The sequence below is a fragment of the Neolamprologus brichardi genome, chromosome 20, assembly GCF_056152115.1.
Source record: "Neolamprologus brichardi isolate AB-2024 chromosome 20, ASM5615211v1, whole genome shotgun sequence".
NCBI lineage: Eukaryota > Metazoa > Chordata > Actinopteri > Cichliformes > Cichlidae > Neolamprologus > Neolamprologus brichardi.
Window position 1 is genome coordinate 10,219,540 of NC_142123.1, and position 24,544 is coordinate 10,244,083.

Below are 24,544 nucleotides of genomic sequence, written 5' to 3' on the forward strand. Positions count from 1 at the left end.
GTTAAATGTGACGCAGCTGAATGAAAGCTGAATGAAAGGTCAGAAGTGTATGTTAGCAAGGGAAAAGTAAACAGAGGCTGTTTTTCAAAAGAGGGCCTCGGTCTAACAGTAGGACAAGGATAAAAAAAAAAATAAGTCAGAGATGGCAGCGTCCTGCAAAAGAAGAAGAGCGACTCCTCTGGGAGCTTATGTTTGACCACCAAACGTCTGCGACTGTGGCTGCTTTCGTTCACCGCAATCAGATTACCCATGTGCTAACTTGAAATGAATGGACAGCAAAATTGTTGGCTTGGGTTGATGATTTGGAATTGAATGCATGAGCAACTGAAAGGCTTCCAAGGGGGTTTTGGAAGTGGAGCCACTCAGACTCAGATCACAACAGAAATTAATGCACCAGTGGCCTGCAATTACCACTTGTGGCCACAGAGGCTCCTGAAAGCCAAAAAGTAATTTATTGCTTCAAAGAATTTCTCAAAGGATGACTCCAGTTTATTCATGTTTGCCGCTGGAGCTTGTTATTTTCTGCCCTTGTTCTCAACAATTACTTACATAGTTATTACACTGTCAGCATAACTGAAGAATGCCAGTGTCTTTTCCTTGTGGTAACTCTAGGAAGGATGTCCAAGTCACAAACTGTTACATTCAACACATAGCAGCTATAATTTTAAATTCAGGGGGCCTTCAGTGGGCAACAAGTTTATAAGATTCAGTCAAAAAGTGGGAATAGGTTCGTGAAATTTAGGCACCTTACCTTGTTTGAATTTGGTGGATTTCCAGTTTCCTGTTTGTTGATCACTCCCTTGAAGTCTAGTTATGACCACCTCCACTGTGCACTCAACAATTTCTCCTCAGACCTCAAATTTGTGCAGAGGAAAAGTGAAGTTATGTTTCAAATTAACCTGAATTTCACACGGAGGTGGTGATGAGAGAGCAGAGCAATTTTCTGCAGTTTTTAGTGGAAAAGTCACTGTTCCCAAGCCCAAGGGCTTCGTGTTAGGCTGTCAGTGCAGAGTTGTAATATAACAGCCCAAAGAGGCTGAGGAAAAAAATTCAGCAGGAACGATCTGAACCGTGAGGTGTGGCAGCGTAATATATGGCACATGTGCAATGAAAAGGTCTTTTGGTCACATGAGCATAGAGGTCTGGCTCACATAAGTACAAATGTTCAGAACAGGACTTCTACTGAAAGGTTTAAAAATGAAAACAGCCCAGGGGCTTACAGGAAGACCTGGAACCAAATTTAAATCAGGACAAGCTTTTTGATTTTACAACCCAAAGTCTGAAACTTCTGAACTTTCAAAATTAGCTCTCATAGATACAAGTCACAGGAGAAATCATAGGTCAGTGTACCAAAGTAGTGCTGTGTGATACTAAAATGTTGGTATCGATTACCAATACCAACACCAATATCGCTACTTTGAACTTATAAATGCAGCTTATGAGTTGAAGCACAATAAAACACAGCTTTCAGCTTTTCATCAGAATCCAAAATGGTAAAAGGCCTGTATTTGTATAGCGCTTTACTAGTCCCTAAGGACCCCAAAGCGCTTTACACGTTCAGTCATCCACACATTCAGACACAGGTGATGGCAAGCTACATTGTAGCCACAGCCACCCTGGGGCGCACTGAGAGAGGCGAGGCTGCCGGACACTGGCACCACCGGGCCCTCTGACCACCACCAGCAGGCAACGGGTGAAGTGTCTTGCCCAAGGACACAACGACCGAGACTGTCCAAGCCGGGGCTCGAACCGGCAACCTTCCGATTACAGAACAAACTGCCAACTCTTGAGCCAAGACTTTATTTATCCCCAAGGGGCAATTATGTATTTTGAAACTTTTTTTGGAGATCTGAAATGTAAATGTGCCCATCTCAAAAGCACTTTGGATTAGCTTCTGTTGTTTAAATGTGCTGTGGGCTGTAAATAAAACAGACGTGACTGTCAAAGGTTCAGACATTTTTCATAGTGCATGTTTTGTTTAACACAATTCATTGGGCTACACACTGAACTTGGAGGATAGAAACAAAGTATGTTATCATGCTGGTATTGATCTGATATTAATACCAATAGCAGTATTGGCATTATTGATATTTGGATTGATCCGCCCAGTTCTTTACCAAAGATACACTACACTGATCCCTTAAAAAATGCCATAAGCAAAAAATAAAAACAAAAACATTTGGGTGTATTTTTAAGGAAGCCTCATTCCCCCCCCCCCCCCCCCCCCCCACAAAAAAACCCCCAAAAAAACATGGCTGCCCCTGGGTTATTATTTAAGATGCATGGTCACATAACTTTCAGTTGCACCCCACAGGACCTAATATATACTGAACAGAGACTGACTGTTGTTACTTGTATACATTTTAAAACTGTTTTTCTTCTTATTAGCACTGGTTAATATTCTTTGTACTTACAATTTTACTGTGAGACAAAGTGCAAAGCAGTAAGTGAGACTGTGTGCTTTCTGCTTAATGGACGAGATCCTTCTAATTACAAAAATAAAAATGAAAGATAATAGGCTCTGATAAGTGTTTTTCACAGGAGTATGCAGGTGATAACAGTATAGTTTGGTGTGCAAATATTGTTAGAGCAATTACATCATTATTAAACACGTTGAGCTAATCAGGCAGAGACGGATACATGTTTATTTAAATTAAATTTTGATAGGATGTGCTGTGGTGATGATGTCGCTGTGATGTCGCTCAGATTTCTTTGGCCAAGTCCTCTAAGATCCTCTTCATCTGGAGGAGAAAAGGGAGAAGGAGGAAGAGATGGAGGTAAGGAACAAATGAGACTGCTTTGAATCCATAAGTAGCTATTTTCTCCCAGCGCCCTGCATAATTTTAACAAATCCATACAAGGACGTGGTCTCGTTTGCACAAAGTAAAGCTCATTAGAGGAACATGGGAATGTGACAAAAACGTGCATGTTGAAGGTAACATCTGTGCGTGGGTGAAAGTACACAAAAACACTCCCTACCTCTGGCCACGTGATAAGCCCGACCAGCTTTCCTTCGTCTGCAACAAACAAGGTTTGGGATCCGAGTAAACTCAGTATACTGTGGGCCTGAGAACACGCAGAGGAAAAAAGGGTTAATGAAAGCAATTTTTCAGATGAGATCATAAATATTCATCTGACGTCCTGGAAACTGCAGGCTTTTTGTTGTTGTCGCTGTTTTGTTTCTTTCCCACTGTTTTGTCAGACACGTTGCAAAGAAGACTTTTTTTTTTAATTATATGCCCTGTGGATCAGACTGTCTTTATCTTCACATATTTAAGTAACTGAGTGTTTAGAGTGTTTTTCAGCCATCTGTTGAATCTAATTTTAATTTGCTCTCATTTGGCCTCATTTTTTGTCTCTTCCAACTTACGAGAGAAATATCCTGCTCTTTATGTGGCAGGGTAATGTAATCCAACAGTATCTGTCCACTATCATTTGTTAAGCAGTGTAGTGGAGGTTATTATTTCTGAGAACAGCTACCTGCTTATTTATAAAAAAAAAAGTCTAGCAAGTCCTCCAAAATAATTACATATTGTTGATCAGAAACACAGGGATTTGGGTTCGCTGTGTGCAATTCAAACATCTACTTCACTCTAATTGGCTACAAAGCTTTCTGTTTGAGTGTGCAGCGAGAGAGGGAGAGAGGGAGAGCACCAGTTAACAGGGCTTTTAACTGTTGGCACTTGGTTGCTGGTTGTTTGATTGGTTGGTTTGCTGTGGGTATAAAAATATTTTGCAGGAAAAAAGATGGTGACATCAACAAGGAGCAGGCAACGCCAGAAGGTGGAGGAAGTGTAGTCTCCTGTTGCTGTAGCAGCTGATGAGTCAGTGAAGCACACGTGCCACAGCCTCTGCTACAACTTAAGGTTTTGTGAGGAAGGGAAGAGGATGCTTTTGCAACCCAGCAAGATAAACCCTCTGTTCGGTTCACCTGCCAGAGACAAACCTGAGCTCACAAAAGAGATTCATGATCTCATGAATTTTGCTCCTTGCTTGAATAAAAGTGTTGTGCATTAAAAAAAGGTTTGTTGTATTTATATTTGTGATCTAATCATGAAAAAAGTGAGATTTTCTGGCATTCTGACTGCATTCTTTTTATGAGAACAACAGCAGAGAGAACAGGTGGAGAGAGATGAAGAGTGTGGCAGATGGTTGAGGCACTCTAAGAGCTAGTGGAGAGGATCAGATAGACACAGATAAAGAGTTAACACAGTTCAGTTTATCCATTCAGAAAATTTGCTCATTACTTAAGAGAAGCAGGAGATGTGAGACCAGGTAGGTCCATTTTCAGAGACAGACTGCATCAGTGTTTTACTCATATCTAAATATTTCAAAACTAAGCTAGCTCCAGTTGCTTTTATTTTCAATTTCAGTCTGTGCATAAATGGAATAAAACAGTGAATGAAACAGCTCATTAGTTATTAGCTGTTTCCGACTAATTATGCTATGCTCTGCTAACTGCCTCCCGGTTTGTGCTTTGGAAAGTGTGCATCATCCTCCAGTTCTCAGAAAGTGATAAACAGGATTTCTTGCAATTGTTGGGCCAACTGTTGCTTTAAATCAGTGACTGGTAACGCTGCCAGTTCCATTTAACAAAGGGCACCTACCTCCTGAACAGTGTTGTGAGGTGATATCACGATGGAGGTTTGGTAAATGCAGCATCCTTCATCCAGATGTTTCTCCGGACTCTGCACACACACACGGTTTTCTATTGCTCATAAACATGAATCAGTAATTTGGAGTAAAATGCAACTGAAATATACAAAATCAAATGTTTATTTATTCAAATTATAATTGGTTAAGAATAATATTCATGGTATAAACTCAAGTAAATCAAGTAAATGCCTTGATTGGTTTTATGTTGTACTTGCATAACAACACTAAAAACTAGAAAATTTAAATTTAATTTTGTAATTACAATACAGTCAACATTTTGGGCAGACATTGTTTTGGAGTTTCACAGCTAAGCATGACCTGGAATTAATACCAGTAGGTTCCATTTTCTTGAAAAACTGATTTCCTACTTTTAACAGTTTATTGTAATCCTCTAAAAAAAAAAAAAGAAGAAGTATTTTTCTGTGAATGGAAAATCCTTTAAAGTGGATGTGAGTTGTCATGAAATGAGCTCTTCCATCAGCTTGCAGTCCTGCCAGCACATCCTACTTCAATCATTTTTTTCCCCCAGCTGTTTCACATTCAGTCAATGTCAAATGGATTGCACGGACACGCTCTGCTTTTTAAATGGCTGCTTTTAAAAAAACACCCTCAGTGAACTCTCTGTATCCATTCAGCCTTTTCACCTCAGTCTTCCAGCGACGCAGGAACGTCAGCAGCTCTGATCGCAGGACAAACCCCAGCAAAATCTGCGACTCTTCAACAGAACAGAGGAGAGAAAAATCAATTTTCTTTGCCACAGTCGGTGCTGCAGTTTAAAGTGCGCGCAGCTCTCTAGTGGCTCCGAGTCATCTGTTCCAAACACAAAAATTCATCCGTGCAACTGCTGCCGAAAGGCTCAGCTGCCCAATTGACTATTTTCTCATAATTGTCACCTTCTTGGGGAAGCACTTTTATGAAGCTGAACTGCAATTTTTCATCATTTTATTTTACTTTCAGTTGATCTTTGTGATGTCATACCTGTGCGTGCGCTTTAGACCAGCATGTATGTAAAATTTAAAAGCAATAAAATGAAGAAGAGATAATATAGGCAGACGATTGGAGTGAATTATGATCAAATACATTTGTCCGCTCACCGTAGGAGTCTACCACAGGGATTTGCATTTCAGTGCTGGTTCTGACAGCTTGCTCAGCCTCCACTGGCCCAGCTGCTTTCTGAAGCAGCACCGATTTCACCGCAACCTGTCCGACTGGTGTGGATGGAAGCCTGCAAGAGAGATGAATCGTGTCACACCTGGAGAAAAAGCAGCAGTGCTTAAATGAAATGATCAGTTCTGAAATTACATAATAGCGGCTGCCTAATGATAAACAGGAATGCATAAAGGAGAACTGCAATGCTCTGCTTTTACTGATGCTTTTGGATCACTTCCACCCCTCATACTCAGGATTCATGTTGTATAAGAGCTGGTTGGAAGTCAGACAGTACAGCTGCTGCTGTCAGGGCAGTGATGTAGAAGACCTTTTGTTATTCCAACAACACTTCATCTGGCAGACATAGGCTGATCCATGTGTTGTCTGAACTTACCAAAGTGGTGTCATGATATCTGTTAGTCCTGTGTGATACCGTCGATTTCAGTATCGATCTGATACCAAATAAATAAAGGGTCAGTATTGCTGTTACTGAATAATTAGTTAACACGACAAAATACACTTTTCAGCCTTTATTTATTTTGAAACTGGGTTTCTGGCACTTTGTGTCAACTTCTGCTGTTTAAACCTGCTATAGGTTATAAATAAAATATATCTGAAAGTGTGACAGCATTAAGCATGAGAAAGCATTAAGGGCTGAAATCCTGTGTGGGTGGCAAACAGATGATGATCAAAGTATAGACACATAAATCTCTGTTAAATCTGAGTTCATTTGGATTTTCATTCTAATTACAGTTCTAAGCAGATATATGATTACTGACATTCAAAGCCTCTGTGCCCAGTTTCCAGATATTGTCAGTGTGGGTTGTCATGATGAGTTTCTGTTGTGTTTTTTGTGGCTGACTTGGTTAAAAGATTAAATTCATTGTTGTGAGTGTTTTGATTCTGATGGTCGCCTGTGCTCCTGGGAATTGGAATGTAGGGGAGACAGGTTTGTTGATTGTTGATTGGTGAAAACGTCTTGATGCATTCTCAATCATCCAGGAAAGTAAATCTCCAAAAGTCGATTCTGTTCATCTGGACGTAGCGTTTTGTGGGAGAAACGTTTCATCACTCATCCAAGTGACTTCTTCAGTCTCAGCTGACTGCAGGTTTCCCCAATCTTATCAACATCCAGAACACCCTGGATTTTGTTGAGAAGGTGAGAGATGTCATTATTGAGGCAGATGAAACCATGGTCTCGTACGACGTTACATCTCTCTTCACTTGCATCCCAGTCACGAAAGCGTTGGAGGTAGTCCGTAAGAGATTACAGGATGACCCCAACCTCAGCAACAGGACCACTCTCAGCATCGACCAAGTGTTTTTTCCTTTGGAACTGTGTCTTCATTCCACCTACTTCACATACAAGGGTCAGTTCTACAGGCAGAAACATGGGTGTGCCATGGGCTCCCCAGTTTTACCCATCGTGGCCAATTTGTACATGGAAGAAGTGGAAAAGAGGGCTTTGCTATCCTACCCTGGAACACCACTAAGCCATTGGTTCAGATATGTGGATGACACCTGGGTGAAAATTAAATCTTAGGACGTACCACAATTCACAGATCACATTAACTCGGTGGACCGACACATCAAATTCGCCAGGGAGGATATGAAAAGTGACAGGTTAGCCTTCTTAGACTGTGAGATTTCCATCAGTAATGGGGGACATCTAAGCTGACGTGTACCGTAAACCTGCACATACGGAATCCGTATCTAAGGTTTGACTCTCATCATCCACTGGAGCACAAACTGGGTGTCACCAGGACGCTACAACACAGAGTGAATACCATCCCCACTGACGCCAGGGAGGCAGAAGAACAGCACATCAAGAAGGCCCTGAGTAAATGTGGTTATCCCAGCTGGACTTTTGTCAAAGCTGGAAAGGCACCTAAAGAAAGCTCCAGCCAATCCAGGAGAGAAAGACAACCGCTGCCCAAGCGAAAACCTGTAGTGATCCCATATGTGTCAGGAGTATCAGAGCAGTTGAGGCGCATTTTTTCTAAACACTGGGTCTTTGTGGCTTTTAAACCCCAAAACACGCTGCGCCAAAAATTGGTCCACCCCAAGGATCGGGTCCCCCGACACAAACAGAGTAACATAGTGTACGCCGTTAAGTGCCAGGAGGATTGCCAGGATTTATACATCGGGGAAACCAAACAACCTCTGGCGAAGCGGATGGCACAACACAGAAGAGCTACCACGTCAGGCCAGGACTCTGCAGTCTATTTACACCTACAGGCCAGTGGACACTCTTTCAATGATGAGGATGTACACATCGTGGACAGGGAGGAACGCTGGTTTGAGCGTGGAGTCAAGGAGGCCATTTACATGAAAAGGGAAAGACCATCTCTGAATTGAGGAGGGGGCCTAAGGGTACATCTTTCGCCATCTTACAATGCTGTGATTGCAGCCATTCCCCAACTCTCTGTGAATGGTACTCATGGCCATTGATCAGTGGTCTTTGATCAGTGGGTTTTGGTCAGTGGTTGTTGATCAATGGTCATGAGAATTTGCATAATTAAGATTAAGGAACTGACCTCCCAGCCCATTGTTCCTTCAGTGGGCTGGTTTCAGTCATTATGCAAATGTACTGTTTATAAGATTTGGGGAAACCTGCAGTCAGCTGAGACTGAAGAAGTCACTTGGATTAGTGACGAAACGTTTCTCCCACAAAACGCTACGTCCAGATGAACAGAATCAACTTTTGGAGATTTTGATTGGTTAGACAGAGCGGTGGGTTTCTGTAGTGATCTGGCATTCTTTCAACAATGGAAGTAGAGTGCGTGTGAATATATGCATATGCGTGTTTGTATACTGCTGTGAAAAATTAAAGGAACTCTTTCAAAACACATCAAAAAGTCGTGCTGGATGCACTGATATGGACTGGATAATGTGCTTGGAATGAAAGTAAGGAAATTAAAATACAACCTACTGGGGACTGAATTAAAAGACATACCTAAAATCAAAGTGCAAAAATGTTGCAGCAGGCTGGCCCATTTTGCACAAACTTCATTGCAGAAACTAAAAATGGTACTCAGTAGTTTATATGACCCCCACGTGCTTGTATGCAAGCCCGACAATGTTGGCGTGTGCTCCTAATAAGACAATGTCTGGTGTCCTGGGGGATCTTCTCCCAGATCTGGTGCCAGTCCGGATTGCCTGTACTGTAGAGGTTTGAGCATCCCTCCATGAACATGATTCCCCAGACGATCACTGATTTACCACCAATCCGGTCATGCCGAATGAGGTTAATGGCAGCATAATTTTCTCCACGGCTTCTCCAGATCCTTTCACGTGTGCTCAGGGTGAACCTGCTGTGATCTGTGAAAAGCACAGGACGCCAGTGGTGGACCTGCCAATTCTGGTATTCTATGGCAGTGATCATCCTGTTCTGTCAAAGGAGCAGACATCAGTCCTGCTAATGGTTTAAGGACCTTCTACGGTCCTGTCAGCTCTCCTAGAGTAACTGCCTTTCTCCCGGAACTCAATAACACCAAAGCAGCTAAAACTGATGAACAACCTGACCCGATCAATATCCCAGACGTTCAACTAACTTGATGCTGTACTCTGATTAAAAAGTCTTCCTTTAATTTTTTAAGTAGTTTATATACAGCCATACATAAAAGTGTTAGTTGTATGTTTATTTACACTTTGGTTGGCTTCCTTATAGTTTTATAGTTTCAGTCATGGACTGAAGTTTTGTTGAAACTTTTGATACTCGGCATAACTTCAGAGTCTGAGGATCCAAACATCAACTGATGAAATATTTCACTGTGAAACACTGTTTGAAAAACAAGCTTTGAACAGCAATGAGAAAACCTAAACTTAACTAAAACAAACTTTATATTTTATTAATATAAACTTTATATTCAGGTTTTTTCACATTTTCACACATTTCCCCATTTCTGGCTAGAATTCAGTAATAGTGTACATTTCCATGCCTTATATATTGATAATACTTTCTTACTAATATAATGTTATTACACACACTGCTCAGCTAGATGCATAAAACCCACAATCAGCACCAAAGTCAGAGGTTTACTACAGATTGTCAGACGGCCTTATGTGTTTACTTACTGAGGACTTGCCTTCTTCAGAGAGGGAAGGTGTGGGAGCCTCTTGCTGATGGACAAGGCATCATAGAAAGATGGGCGTTGGCCAGAGCGTGACAGGGCATTGGCCAGCAGAGTCGCCAGGAGGATGGGTACAGCATGGGTGAACTGACCAGTCAACTCTATAGCCACGAGAACTGGGGACAAAGTGTGTGTGACAGCGCCAGAGAAGGCCGCTGCACCTAAAGCAGACAAACCATATGATGCACTTTGAATTGTTGCTTTGTTAAATTTTATGCCACATTTCAGCAAATTTACTTAAAAACTTGAAAAGTTGAAAAGCATGATGATGATAGAAATGAACTTATTAGCTAAAACTGGATTCAAATTGTAGCTCTAGGAAAATGTTAAGCAAAATTTGAAGTAAACTGATTAATGCAGGCAAAATTGTCCCTTTCAGACATTCAGGCAAAAGTCAATGCAAGTGTAAAATATTAGCACCAAACTACAGCTGGTCAGGTTTTTCTACCAGCAAGTGCGTAGCCTCCTGGGTTTACAGAAGCCCACTGCTGGCCTGGAGTCACTCCAGTGGAAGACAAATAAGCGGCTCCTTCCCCAATCAAACGGCCAATAGCTGCCCCTGGAAAAGAGAAACCAAAACGACCAATAAGAAAGGGGGTCTTACTTAGTAGCTTTGCCATGTTAGGAAAAAGACAGTGAGACTGTGGGGGGACACTCCCACTAGGTTTATATCTGGGACTCTCCACCATTTGACCTTAGAACTGAAGAAGCCTCTCGGATGAGAGGTGAAACGTCTTCAAGTAACTTAAAGAAGTCCAGACGCTTTTCTTTGCAAGCTCCTTTGACTAGGAAAAAGACAGTTTTCACTCCTGCAGATGCAGTGAGACAGACTTGTTATATCAAAATTTAAAGTTGAAACACTCACCATAGATGAACACTGGCATGAAGTATCCAGCTGGCAGAGGCAGGGTGCAGGCGAGGACCAACATCCACATCTCAGACACAACAGACAAAGACACAGAGCATCCAGAGGAGTCACATCAGGCTGTGTTTGCACTGCTCTCATTTATGCGCAAATGATTCCATTATGTGCATTTGCGTTTCATATTTAAATGTAGAAATGAGAGAACTGCTCATTGGTTCCTGCTAAAGTGACTGTCAGAAACTGTTCTCAGTGCAGAAATTTTCTTTTAAACTCTTTTTCTTTTTTGTGCGTTTCCAAGGTGTTCTGTCTGCTTCAAACACAAATGAGAAGAAGAGATGTGTGGACACATAATGGGACTGATTAAAACCAGTAACTGGGCTATTACTTTAATAGTTGTTAAAGGTCAAAATCCCATTCTTTCCACCCGCAGTGTTGCTATCAAGCATCACAAGACATTTCATCCTCAAAGGTTAAACAGCCTTTAGTTTGCCTATTCTATTGTGAAAATGTCAATTACTGTATTCCAATTATGGGTCGCTGTGACCCAGCAGAGAGGAACAAGAGGAGTCGCAGCCTTCTTAGGATTCCTAGACAGATAAAAAGATGATTTCATTGACCTTTGCATTGGCTGTACCTTCATGAGCAGAAAGAAAACCAAAGAGAAGTAGACAGAAGTCCCTGATGAGCTCCACTCCAACAAAGGCTGCAGCTGCTCAGAGGTGTTGTGGGATTGTGAGGTCCACTGCCTGCTATCCAGGAAAGAAGTGAGGAGCTCCTTCATGGTGTACTGATTAAAAGATTAGTAATATTAGTATTACTACCTCACACGTGCCATTATGAAACAAAAACAGACTGATGCTAACATTGGTCCTCATTTACAAAGAGCGCATTTGCACTGGAGCTGGGCGGATCGATCCAGATATCAACAGTAACGCCGGTGTTGGTATTGGATCGATACTTTGTTTCTATCCTTTAAGTTCAACATGTAGGAATTGTGTTAAATTATTTTCTAAGAAATAAAAAATATAACTCAATCAGGCATTATGGAAAATATATGAACTTTTTCGTGTTGACTGTCTTGTCGATTTTACTTATAAACTATAGCACATTTAAACAGCAAAAGCTGACCCAAAGCACTTTATAAAAAGGCTCATTTGCATTCCAGGTCTTAAAAACCCCAGTTTCAAAATACACGAAAAGCTGAAGTATGAGTTTTGTTGTCTTCTCTAATTACAGCCACAGATTTAGTGGCTGTTAAAATCAGAAAATGCAAATTCACGATGATTCATCTCATAACTCATTACACACTGCTCTCCCCTACATAAGCTGCCATTAAGTTAAAAGTATCGATATCAGTGTTCGTATCGGGAATTCTGGCCCTGTATTTGGTATTGGATGGATACCAAAATTTGCACACAAATCTGCATGTGTACCAATATTTTTTAACATTAATTTTTTGACCTTTATTAGATAGCACCGTGGTGAGCAGGCTGCAAAGGTGGCAGAGAGTGGGGAAAAACAAAGGGCCTCATGTTCGAGCTGAACCAGGGCTGCTGCCTAAACTGGTAGTTTTTCATGGAATAATTAAGCAGTGGCTCATCAATGTTTTCTGAATTTGTTTGTACCCTATAAATTTTTTCAGAACTGCTTCAGATGCATACAAACAAACGATGAAGGGCTTCTTATAAAATTTATTTTAAATCTATTTGTTAATTTATAAATTTATTTTTTACTCGATTGGAAACACTTTGGAAAGATTTTCCTGCATTTTCCTGTTGGGCACTTCACGTGGAGGTAAACATGTTTCCTGTTGCAGAGACATGGATGAGCTGTAGCTGATGGTATGCAGATTGCACAAACCTGTTGGTTTAGACTGATTCAAAACAGGCCAGTGTCCACGTGCACGTCATTTTCAGATGCACTACCTCTGCTAAGAGCATTTCTATGCTGATATTGATGATGATGTGATGGTGATATTCAACAACGGCATCGATTAGCGTCTTTGCTAGCTTAATGGGATTATTATGATTTGAAAAAAAAAAACAGCAATCAGAGCTTTTTAAATGGAATTAGAAAACAAGAAAAGTTTCTTTTTTATGTTAGAACTGGGAAATTATTCGAGAAGCTTTGTGCCAAAAATCTCAGTTATGAGTTACTGAGATAGAATTAGATATTGTGAGCTGACACCCTGACAGAAATAAAAGTGAAATAAGCCTCTGTGGTGAGTGTAATAATGTCTAAGGAAGAGCAAAGTAATGACAAACACAAACAAAGTGTTTGAGCTTGTAATGGAGTTAAACAATCTGATCAGGCTCAGATCAAGTGTTGGAGTGAGCGGTGAAATTGTTGCAGACTATAATTGTGGATTAATAGTTACAATTTATAGGAGGATGAGAGCAAAGCAGCATACACGGGAGTGACTCAGAATAAAGTGCATTATAATGAAGGAACATTCAGACGAAAGCAACAGCGTGACTCACTGCAGTGTTATGTCTTTAAATGCTGCTGATGCCCACCTTAGAAGCCATGTAATGACCAGCAAAATGGGGAAACGTCAGTGATGCCAGGAAGAAGACAACCATGCCTGAGTACAGAGCCTTCCTGCAAAATACAGCCATTTGGTTCATTCCATTAGCTTTTAAAATTGTCTGTCCGACTTCTAAATAACCTGAAAATTTTTCCTATCTACTCTAGTCCATGCTTTCAGTGGTTTAAAGTGTGTTACTCGACAAATATTTGTTTCTATCTGGAAAAAAAGGCAAATAAGTTGTCAACCAGATTTTAAAGCACAATTCCAGGTTGCAAAGAGCTCTCACTCTGTCGTCAGCATCTTGGCGAAAACTGGGTTTGTTTTAGTGAAACGCAGGATCCACCTGTGGCAGAAGAGGTAGCAGCAGCTCACAGCCCCACACAGCAGCCTGTTTTCAGACAGTGACACAAACCACAGTGAGAGATGAGAGGCTAATTTTAATCCAGGCAGCAACAGACTATCGGAAGTCATTACACTTGGAGAAGTCATGGGAAGGAGAAGAAGGAGGAGGAAATGGTTGAGATGAGACTAAAAAAATTGGAATGCTAATTGGTACAGCAGGAAAAACAGCTGCTTTTCATTGTGACTGATATGAATACGAATGCCAGAAGCGCCTTGAGGCGACTTTTGTTGTGATTTGGCGCTATATAAATAAAATTGAATTGAATTGAATTGAGAAGTCAGGGATTATCTGTCAGACAGAGAATAAAAGAGGACCTGTTTGATTATGCAGATACTGTCAAAATAAACCTACCCTAGGAAAGCAAACAGCAGAATTTCCAGCGGGTAGAAAGGTAAAGCATCGGGGAAATTAGTTCTGAACAAGGCCTGGAGAGTCTCTGTGGACATAAAACAAATTGCATCACTTCAATCTCCCCCACAGCCTTTCAGATTTAATAATCCCTCACATTACTGAACTCAAAATGTATTGGATTTTACAGTCTGCCAGCTTAAATGCTTCCACTAACTTTTCCAAAGTTGATGTTTGACATGGCGAGTTATTATATAGCCGTCAACATTACTGACAACAGAAAGAAATAAAATCAGAATTTAAAAAAAGAAAATATTTCATTTAATTAAGGATTTACTTCAACATGAGACATCTTCATGATAAATACCATGAGAGAGATGGAGAGTTTGTTTATGTCAGACAGTCTGGCACATGGGTTTCTGAGAGATCCATGTCGTCAACATGATCAACAGGCCTCTGAAAAAGCTGCAGTGACATACATCTTCTGCCCACTGGTGGATTATTGGTGCACTGCAGGCAGTAAAGGAGCTGCTGTCATGTAGACAAAGCAACAGGCCACACAGTCTCTTCTTTGAATTCAGGTGTTTTCAGTCCATTTACCACAGGCTCGGAAAAATCAAGCACCTATCCACGCAGTCTGCTTTTACAAACACTGGTAAGAGAACAGGTCGTTCTGCAGAGCTCACTGAATTCCAATGCTCCTCTTAAGTGGATGCTGGATGCTTAAGTGGAAGTGAATGCAGATCAATGTAAAAAGAAAACATGCTAAAAAAGCAGAAAGTAAAGCTAGACAATGCAAATAACCAGGAGCCACTAGGAATGATTTTACAGAAAACTCTGGAAGTGGATAGACTTTGTGGTCGACCTGGCAAAGGTCAAGGGGTGACTGAGACAATAACTATAAAAGGACATGAGCCTAGAGGGAAACAGGTGGGAAAAGCAGTGGGGACAAATCAGGGATGACAAGGGAAGTAGAACCTTTAGCAAGGCACAGGGGACAAACATCTATCAAAATAAAACAGGAAGTGGCAAGACAAGCAACACCAAACACAGAGATTGAGACGGGCAGGATGAACTGAAACAATAACTTAAATATAAACAAAACCAGGAAAACCGAGGGAAAACATAAAGCAACTGTAAACGGTAAGTATTAAAATAACCAAAACTAAGAGGTCCTTAACTTAGAAAAACTGGGACAGCAACCCAGGACCATGACATGATCAGCTGTCAATGGTACTATTGCACAGTGGAAACCAGGGTCACCAAGTACTAAAGGCACACAGTGTAAAAAAAAAAAAAGTCTCCAACGCTCTGCTGACTCAGTAACAGCAGACTTCCAGATCTTCTCTGACATTAACATCAGCATAAAAACTGTGCGGTTGGAGCTTCATGTCCTGTGTTTCTACAGCTGAGCGCTCATGTAGGTGTAGCATGTAGGTGGCCCAGTATAATCTAGGACACTTATGTTTAAAATGTCATTATTTTCCTACGCAGTTGTTGGTGTTAAGTGGTCCAGCTTTTAAAAAGGAAATAGAACAGTGTCCTTGTAAGTCTGACATCAGTAAAATCTCAGCTCTTCAGTCTGTTAAAGAAAATATTGCACAACTAACAAAAAAAAGTTTTCTTTATGACATGCTCAACAAGTCCATCTTATTATCTTGGACTTGTTGCTGTGAGGAGCTGTTACTGTGGCCCGATTATTGAGCTGTTAGCTGCTGGAAAGCAAGCTTATTACCCTAACCCTTTCCTGCAGGAATTTGGTGTTTGGATCCAGTTTGAATCAACACGCTGTCTGGTGGAAGGCTGTGGATAATTAATAGATTTGGACCCTCTGCACCACTTACTCGACGTACTGCTGAACATTTTTCTCTGACATCTGTTTCAGCTCCACTGCCCCAAGCACTGATACAGAAAAACAAGGCGTGCATTCATATTAAGCTTCTCATTTTAGAAAATTTAGATTCTGATTGAGTGAACCGTGTTCTTCTTTCTTTTTTGGCCACTGCAACACAATAATTTTCCATATTTGGGGGGAATTTCTTCTTCTTCTAGGCTTTATTTGGCTTTTTTTTTCTGTGACTCTAAAGTAAACCCTCTACTTGTAGACTATTAAAGGAGCAAGTGGTGTTTAGTGCATCCATCACCTCCATCTCCACCCCACACTGCTAAAAGTCGGAAGGTCAACGCCCCACAGGCTGCTGAGAAGAAGCATGGGCAGTAATGCCTCAGGGCGAAGTGAGAGCTCATCACCTCCACAGAGAACAACACACCTGCAGGGGAAGAGGAGCAAAGACACAAAGGAATAAGAGGAAGGTGCGGATGACATTTTGCATGCGACGGCAGTAGCCCTTTCTACTGTAAACAGTACAATCTTTGGAAGGCTGTAATAAATAGTGTTGTCTGCATCTGTGCCAACAGAAATAGGGGTATATTTCAGGTGTTAATAGACCCCCTGCTGTTTTATGTAAATTGTGACATTTTGAGCTTATCCTTCAAGCACAAACCTTTGGCAAAGAACTTCCAGCAAGGATGCAAAAGAGAAATGCAAGTAAGAAGATCAAAATATTAGGCGGAGAGGTGATCAAAGGAGGAAGAGGTGAGGGAGGAACATATACAAACACGATGGGGGACCAAAAAGGGCTGAGGGAGGATAAAAGGGAACAGCAACTTTGTGATGCTTGCAAAAGGGAAATCAAAGGCAGAAAAGAGCATTACCTGAGTAACTGTGAGAAAAACAGATTTGCTGTAAGCAGATACATAAAAAGTTATTGATTGTAAAAGCTCAACCTGGCTTTCTCACCGCCAATGGGAGCTCCGAAGCAGCTGGCTACCCCGACCCCGGCAGATACAACCAACATTTGTCCAGCTGCTTTTTCCTACAAGAAACACATGCTGTAGTGTGTGTGCTGTCTCTTTTTTCAGACCTTTATGCTTTAAAGAACGTAGCAGGATTTCATTTATTGTTTTCCAGAGAAGCATTTCACACCCCGTCTGAGCCCATCTGAGGTTCCTTGCTATGATTCAAATAACATGGCCTCCAAACAGTGGAAGAATCAAATGCAAAGCTCTTAACATTTAGATATCACTCAGGCCTTAACAAGCATGTAGAGCCTATGTTCTCTTATTGTGTTTCCTGTAAAGATTACTGTCTTTACTGGAATTATTTCCTAGTCCTTCGATGTGATTTATTTTTTCTGATGTGTCAAAAGCTGCAGTTCCTCAAACGGCCACTCGTGGCTGGCTCCAAAAATGAGTCGTCCTCCATAGACCATCATGTTAAAACGCCCAAATTTAAAGTATAAACCAAAAATGTTTGCAACCTGAAACAAGAAGCAATTTTAGTTTTTATCGCTAATTTTCTCATTTAGGACAACTGCATGAGGGTTGGAGTTTGCATTATTTGCTTATGGCAGCTTTGGCTGAGAGGTGGAAGATGACACTGGCCACTTACAGCTAGAGCATTTTGGAAAGGCTTCACCTCAGCACTGATCTGGACCTCCCAAAAACATTTGCGTCCTTTTGAGCATTTTTAATGGAATTATCTGACAAATAATGGGCTGCTGTGCGATTAATATTTCTAGACTGTCCAGGAAGACTGTAGACAAATTCTAGTATTTTATTTATGCATCACTTACTTTTATTTCACTTAGCACTTATTTCAGCACTTTCATTATCAGGTATCTGTTACAGCAGTTAGGCTTTGATCTTAACCCAAGGATTAAATGTGTTGCAATGAGGTAATAATAATAATAATAATAATGGAATGGATTTATATAGCGCTTTTCAAGGCACCCAAAGTGCTTTACAATGCCACTATTCATTCACTCTCGCATTCACACACTGGTGGAGGCAAGCTACGGTTGTAGCCACAGCTGCCCTGGGGCAGACTGACAGAAGTGAGGCTGCCATATCGCGCCATCGGCCCCTCTGGCCAATGGCGCAATATGGCTCTGTAAGCAGACAGAGATGAAGATAGATTGGCAAATAGATTCTGAGTCAGAATTATTTGTCCAAACAGATTAGGGGTCCTATTTACAGCAAAATGATGACATCCAGTGTTCACACTAGGGCTGCCACAAACGATTATTTTGATAGTCGACGATTAGTCGACTAATCAGATCATGCATCCACTGGACATAAAACTACAGCTTATTGCACCAGCATGCATCTGCTCTTATATAACTATCATTAGCTTACAGCTTTAAGTGTTTAAGGTGTGTGCTAACTAAACATAAAGACAAGATGATAGTTTATTAAATTTTAATGAAATTTGCAGATTGTTTCGGTGAAGTTTAATAAACTCCTTGCTATCTAAAATATAACAGGACACCGGAGTATATTCTCGAGCATCTCACACTTCTGATAATCAGTTGTCTGCTTGATGTTTATTCAGCTGTGTAAAAACTATAACTTTAATCTCAGCCAAACCGATTTACTCAGGAACAAATAAAATACTAAAAAAAAGCCAAACAATAACATTTTTAAGTTATCTAAGTGACTTATATATGTTTAACCTGAGTAGCGAAAAACCACGGTGGGTTTGAAAACGATTTGCCGGGAGTCCGGTGTTCTCACGGGCTCTAGTGAGCCTTGCCCTCAGGCTAGCTATCGAGCTAGTGGGTAACTGACATCTCTGAAAACATCGGAGCGCTTTTGAAAATATGTGGTGTCTTGATAAACTGAGCAGATATCTGAGGTTTACACAGCTACATTCTCGCCTGAAAGTATGTTAAACGTTTATTTTGTGACCCAGAAAGAATAATAAGAGTAATATTAAAACTAACCAGCTGCCGCCATTGTTGGAAACTGAGCTGGGCCCTGCTCTGAATTCTGGGACACAGCTTCTTCTTCTTCTTCGGGGTTTAACGGCAGCTGGCATCCTTGTACATGCAGTGCTGCCATCTTCTGTTTCAGTCTGTTATTACACTCTTAAATTCTACTACTTATTCCTGTGTCTTTTGTGATCTTACAAAGCTTCAAACGACGCATTGACTAATAAATCAGTCGTCGACGATTTTGATAGTCGACGTAATTGTGACTAGTCGACTAATCGTGGCAGCCCTAGTTCACACTCCTTTAGTTTTTTACTAACTTCTAAATCTCTGTCATTTTAGCCACTAAATGGATTTATATAGCACCTTTCCACTCATGCTGAGCACTCAACTTTCTGTCTCACTCAACTGTGTCATTCACCCGATCAAACATTTATTTAGGCCTAAGCACACGTACTGCTTTGGAGACAAGTAAAAGTTCTGTATTTTGTCCAAAGACACTTGGATTGGTGGACTGGAGGGGTCAGGGATTAATCCAATGACCTTGTGATTGGTAGATTACCTACTCTAACACCTGAGCTTCAGCTGTGCCACTAAATCATCTCTGGCTTTGTTTGCCTGGTGTTTGGTACTTGATGTGCAATATAAGGGGTTTATCAAAGCTTTTCTCTTTTTTTTTAACTGCAAGGTTTCTGGGCTTAAATATCAAAAAAGTTGAATTAAAATGTGCTTTATTTCTAACATACACAGACTGTTTTAATGTACAGCATCCTTTTTAGTTACTTCTCTGTGCTTTACCTTCTTATCACGTTGTATGAGAGTGCAGAGATTGCTCAGGTAACCTCCCACCATGGTGGAAAGATGCACAAATGGACCCTGATGTTTTGAGGTAAATATACAGAACCGTCACAACAAATCAGAAAACACACCATTAGCAAAATGATTACATTACTGCTGCGCATTCTGATTAAAAAAAAGACATGTTGAGTCATCTTACCACTTTGCCCAGGAAAACAGTGCTGCCAGCTGCCAGTGTACAGATAAGGCCCAAGAACTTGGAAAACAAATTAGTGAGAGACAAATAATGCGGCATTTCAAATCCCGCCAACATGGTTCTCACCTCTGGTATCCCTGAGCCTGAGAAGATAAACAAGATTGTTTTGACTGAGTTTGAGGTACAAAAGCAATCACAAAGGGAAAAAAGACTATTATAGGTGAATACGCAAGAATGATTTTTGAATAATTAAATAGAGGGGAACGGCAAGGCAAGGATTTCTTTGGGACTTAAAAAGACCATCAACACAAAACAGGCAAGCTGAAGATGGCTATATCTGCACAGGGGGGATTTTGGTTGCATAAATCAAACCAATTTCTCCTTTTTTATGGTTCAGCTGAGATGTCTTCTTGTTTGCTTTGTTTGCAAGTAAGAGACCAGAGGGGCCAGTGGGCTACAGTACAGAGCTGCACGGAGGACAGATAGAACACATAGTCCCTTAGATATGCTTTATCCTACATCCTTCATACAAGATTTCTGAGACTGCTAATATCATAGTTGACTTCTTCATATCTCATTTGACTGTTTTTCAATACCATTTATTTTAGATAGACAGAAAGACGTTTCCAAGAGAAAAAGTGGGTGATGAAAAATGAATGTTCACATTCATTTGTGCTCATTTATCTTTTTTCTAAGACTATAATGAAGATAAAAGGGTTTAATGTCCTTTCATGTTACAATGGGGCCGCACAAAATCATCTTTGATAATTAGCCTTTCTAATCTTATGCCATGTTGTAGCCAAACACTACATAACTTCCACGGTGATGATCACTTGTAAGTGAATAAACGGCAAAAGCTTGCTACTGCAATACTCATTAGCTCACACACATCCACATTTGGTAGAGACTCAGTGTTTGCTTAGCTGTCACATCTAAAAAAAAACTGGTGCTTTAATGCATGGGCTCACAATTTTTCCAAGTCTGTCTTACAACAATAATCAGGTTTGCATGTAAATATATGGAGAGTTTTTCGTGCTGTAGTAGTTCCTGTTGCTCACAATAATAATCACTTTCTATTGACTTTTAACCATGTAACAAGTGTTTGAGACCTCTATATCATTAGCGTTATTGTTCTGTATGTTTATGTTAAAGTTGAATTAAAAGTATAAATAAATAGTATAAATAATATAAATACATTCGAGTCTGAATCTACAGGCATTATGAGGCGTTGATGATACGAGTTGTAAAGAAAAATCAAGACTTTTTAGTTATAAACATCATCTTTGGACACAAATAGTTTTGCTTTTTTCTTTCAGTTTTGACATGGACACCTTTGTATTAGGTAAGCTTGTTGATTAAAAATGTTCTCACAGAACTAAATTGCATACTGAAGAACGTTTCAAGGAAGGGGTGTTTTCTGCTAGAGCTTTGTTTGTAGTGTGTGGTCACTATCCCCCAAGCCACAATCTAACCAAGATAGATTTGAGACCTAAAATAAAAACTAATTCCCTCTTTCTTCACCTGTGGACGGTTGCAATGCCATGCTCTCAGAATACAGAGAAAAGCCGCACAGCCTGTAAAAAAAACACCAGAACTAATCATGTTTCCTGCTTGTTGCTCAACAGACCTGTGGAGAAAGGACAGATGTTGTGGGAGAATGATGATGCAATGGCACAAATGCATGCTGGGTAAAGAGTCCAGCAGAGAAACTGCAGCAAAACATTTCCTTCCAGCATCGTATAAAGCCACTGGTGAGCTGCAAGAGACACGAGAGAGAAGCACTGATTATTTGTGTGCTTTGCTTACCTAGTGTGTGTGTGTGTGTGTCTATCCACCTCGCAGCAGCTTCGCTACACTGAGGTCCATGAGGAAACTGAGGATGGCAGTCAAAATACCCAGAGCAGCGTAGCCATACCATTCAATCCCACACACTGTTCCCAGACAACACCTCAGCTTCAACAGCAGCTCTAAGGAAACAAAAAGGTTTAGCATGTCAGAGCAACAGCGTTGTGCTGAGATGTTACAGAGGTGGTAAAGTTAAAAGGTAAAGTTCACAATTACTTGGAAAGCTGTGGAGCATTAAAGTTTTACATTTTTCATCAGATTGGATTCAGTTCAGTTTCGATTCAGCAGTTTCCAGAGTAGGTTTGAATCTTTTAGGTGAGTTTGCATTGTTTGATTCCAGCCTTCTAGTTGTTGCCTTTGTATTAGATTGTACAAAACAATCTGAAAATACAAACACTTGGCTCACAGTCGTATGAGCATCCCAACGTATTGAACATAAATGATCATATTAAAAATAGGCCGAAACTAAGGATATTTTTTTAATAATAATAATAATAATACATTTTATTTGAGGGCGCCTTTCAGAAACCCAAGGTCACCTTACAAAAAACACAATTAATAAAAGGAACAGTAGTCATAAAATACATAAAATAAGTTAAAATTACAAAACAGATAAAATCAGCATTAAAGCGAATAAGCCGAGCGGACGGAACAGTAAGATGAATAGCAGATGATGATCTGAGAAGGTGGGAAACAGTGGTGATATGGAGCAGGTCAAACAAATATGAAGGAGCAGATTTATGGATACACTTGTATGTAAGAAGTAAGATTTTAAAATTTATCCTGGCTTCTATGGGCAACCAGTGATTGTTTTCGTCATCTTGTTTTGTTCTATTTTGTTTGTCCACTTGGAGTTAACCTCTTAAATGGTAAATGGCCTGTATTTGTATAGCGCTTTAAGCCCCAATGACCCCTGATACGGCAGCAAAAGGCAGGAGATCAGGTAGGCTTGGAGCTTAAGAGGTTAATAATAATAATAAGGTATACTTTATTGATCCCCGTGGGGAAATTCCTCTCTGCATTTAACCCATTCCCCCAGTGGTGTATCCTGGGTAATCAGTTGGTTTGGGTCTCACAACATCACAGACCCTCGCTCAGGCGAGCAAGCCGGGGGTGATCAGGCCCCGACTTGCATACCAGTAGCTACCAACGGATCAGCCCTCTTAATCCACAGCCACCTTGTGGCTTTCTCTGCCGCTTCTCTCACAGCCTGGATGACATTCTTTTTGGCTGCCCCAGCCACACCCAGCCAGCCGAGGACATTGCAGTGATCATCCTGCAAAGCCCCTGGATCGCAGGAACGCCAACAATACCGACCATCGCCCGGGCCTTCGGGCAGCTGCTGACGTGTTCTAGGGTGCCTCTTCCAGAGCACAGGGGACAGACAGATTTCCCCCACACTTGTGTATTCAACTATGTAGCTGTGCACAATCCTTATTTCTTTAGATTTGTCCAAGGCTTGAGTCAGATGACTTAACTTGAAACAACACCTACAGAATCGCATAAGCTAATATTGAAGTAAGCACCCATCTGAACAAACACTATGTTCAAACATGCTGTACTTAAGTAGAACTACAGACACTAGTGCTAAAAACACTGAAGTACTGATTCAACCTCTTTACTCAAATAAAAGTGAAAAAGTACAGGATCTGAAATGTACTCAAAGTATAAAGTAGCTCTTTGGAGGAAGTTTCTACCACATATATCCGTGTAAAGGTAACAGGAATATTTTCGCACTAGTATTTGTACTTCTACTGCAGTAAAGAATGCTTTTACTTACTTCAGTATTAGCACGAGTGGTTCTGTAGTTGTTGTTTCAAGTTAAGTGACCTGACCCAAGCCTTGCATGAATCTAAAAAACAAGGATTGTGCGCAGCTCTGTGGTTGGATACACAAGTAACAATGAAATCAAATGACAGTTTAGTATAACTGAAATAACAGAAGTATAAAACTATAATATGAAAGTTAAATCACCAGATGTATAGTATGAAATATAACAGCAACCGATTATACTTGGGTATGAGAAATTGAATATTAATGTGATATCAAATCAGTAATTAGGTTTCAGTGTTGCACCCTGTCCTTAGAGCAGAAAATACATATTTAAAAGATGTGATAATATCTTATCAATAAACTCTGTTACTGAGTTCAAGATTCTAATCAATGTATGACTTTTCAGATTGAGGTCAAACCAAACTGGAGCTCCAGCGTAAAACTACATACTTGATTAAGATTGCAGACGGCTGCTCTCAGATAGATTGATTGCATCAGTATTGATCAGATTATAACGATTTTCCAACCACTCTGACCTTTGACAACAGCACGGTGCCGTCTGCATGGTTTCCATGGATCCGAAAGGAGCGGGCTCTTATTGTGGGATGTGTCCGATTGATTTTCTTGCTCCCAGTTGTTGTTCTCGCCATCTGCTTTACTCCTTCGAGGCTCATCCGGGCGCTTCATTTTGTCTTGAAGTGTTTGCATTGCAGTGTGACTAATGCAATTACAAATAAGCTGCTTGAATGAAGATAAAATACTTACATGTAAGACAAGCAGACTTACCTTCAAGCCCCAATTGAAGTAGTATGATGTGTTACAGACAAACGTCTGTGTGTAGTACATACAAACTGGTAGCTGGTTGTCAACTGACCTCTGTTAATGTGTTATTATTAAGGTGATGGGGCAGTCACGGCTGAAAGGGTAACTAATATTAACTCTTTGGGGGAACATGGGTATGTGCCCTTCATTTGTCTGGACGTGCATGATATTCAGCTTTTAGGTAAAACAAAATATGCTTAAAATAGATGTTCCACTGTGTGAATTATCTGATAACTTTAGCTATTAGAATCTGA

The 24,544-nt window shown here is 40.6% G+C and overlaps 1 protein-coding gene across 1 annotated transcript; it reads right to left on the reverse strand.

The window, feature by feature from the left end:
- Positions 1-2,423: 2,423 nt before the first annotated feature.
- Positions 2,424-24,544, reverse strand: clcnk (chloride voltage-gated channel K). Its single transcript, XM_087834211.1, is given in 20 exon segments — positions 2,424-2,741; positions 2,980-3,066; positions 4,608-4,688; positions 5,301-5,371; positions 5,751-5,881; positions 9,883-10,099; positions 10,387-10,497; positions 10,804-10,873; positions 11,438-11,590; positions 13,320-13,404; positions 13,620-13,721; positions 14,088-14,172; positions 16,229-16,354; positions 16,885-16,960; positions 19,655-19,732; positions 19,854-19,993; positions 21,478-21,606; positions 21,686-21,817; positions 24,005-24,115; positions 24,118-24,544. Coding segments are annotated over 20 exon segments (2,049 nt in total). The 5' UTR covers positions 24,143-24,544; the 3' UTR covers positions 2,424-2,702.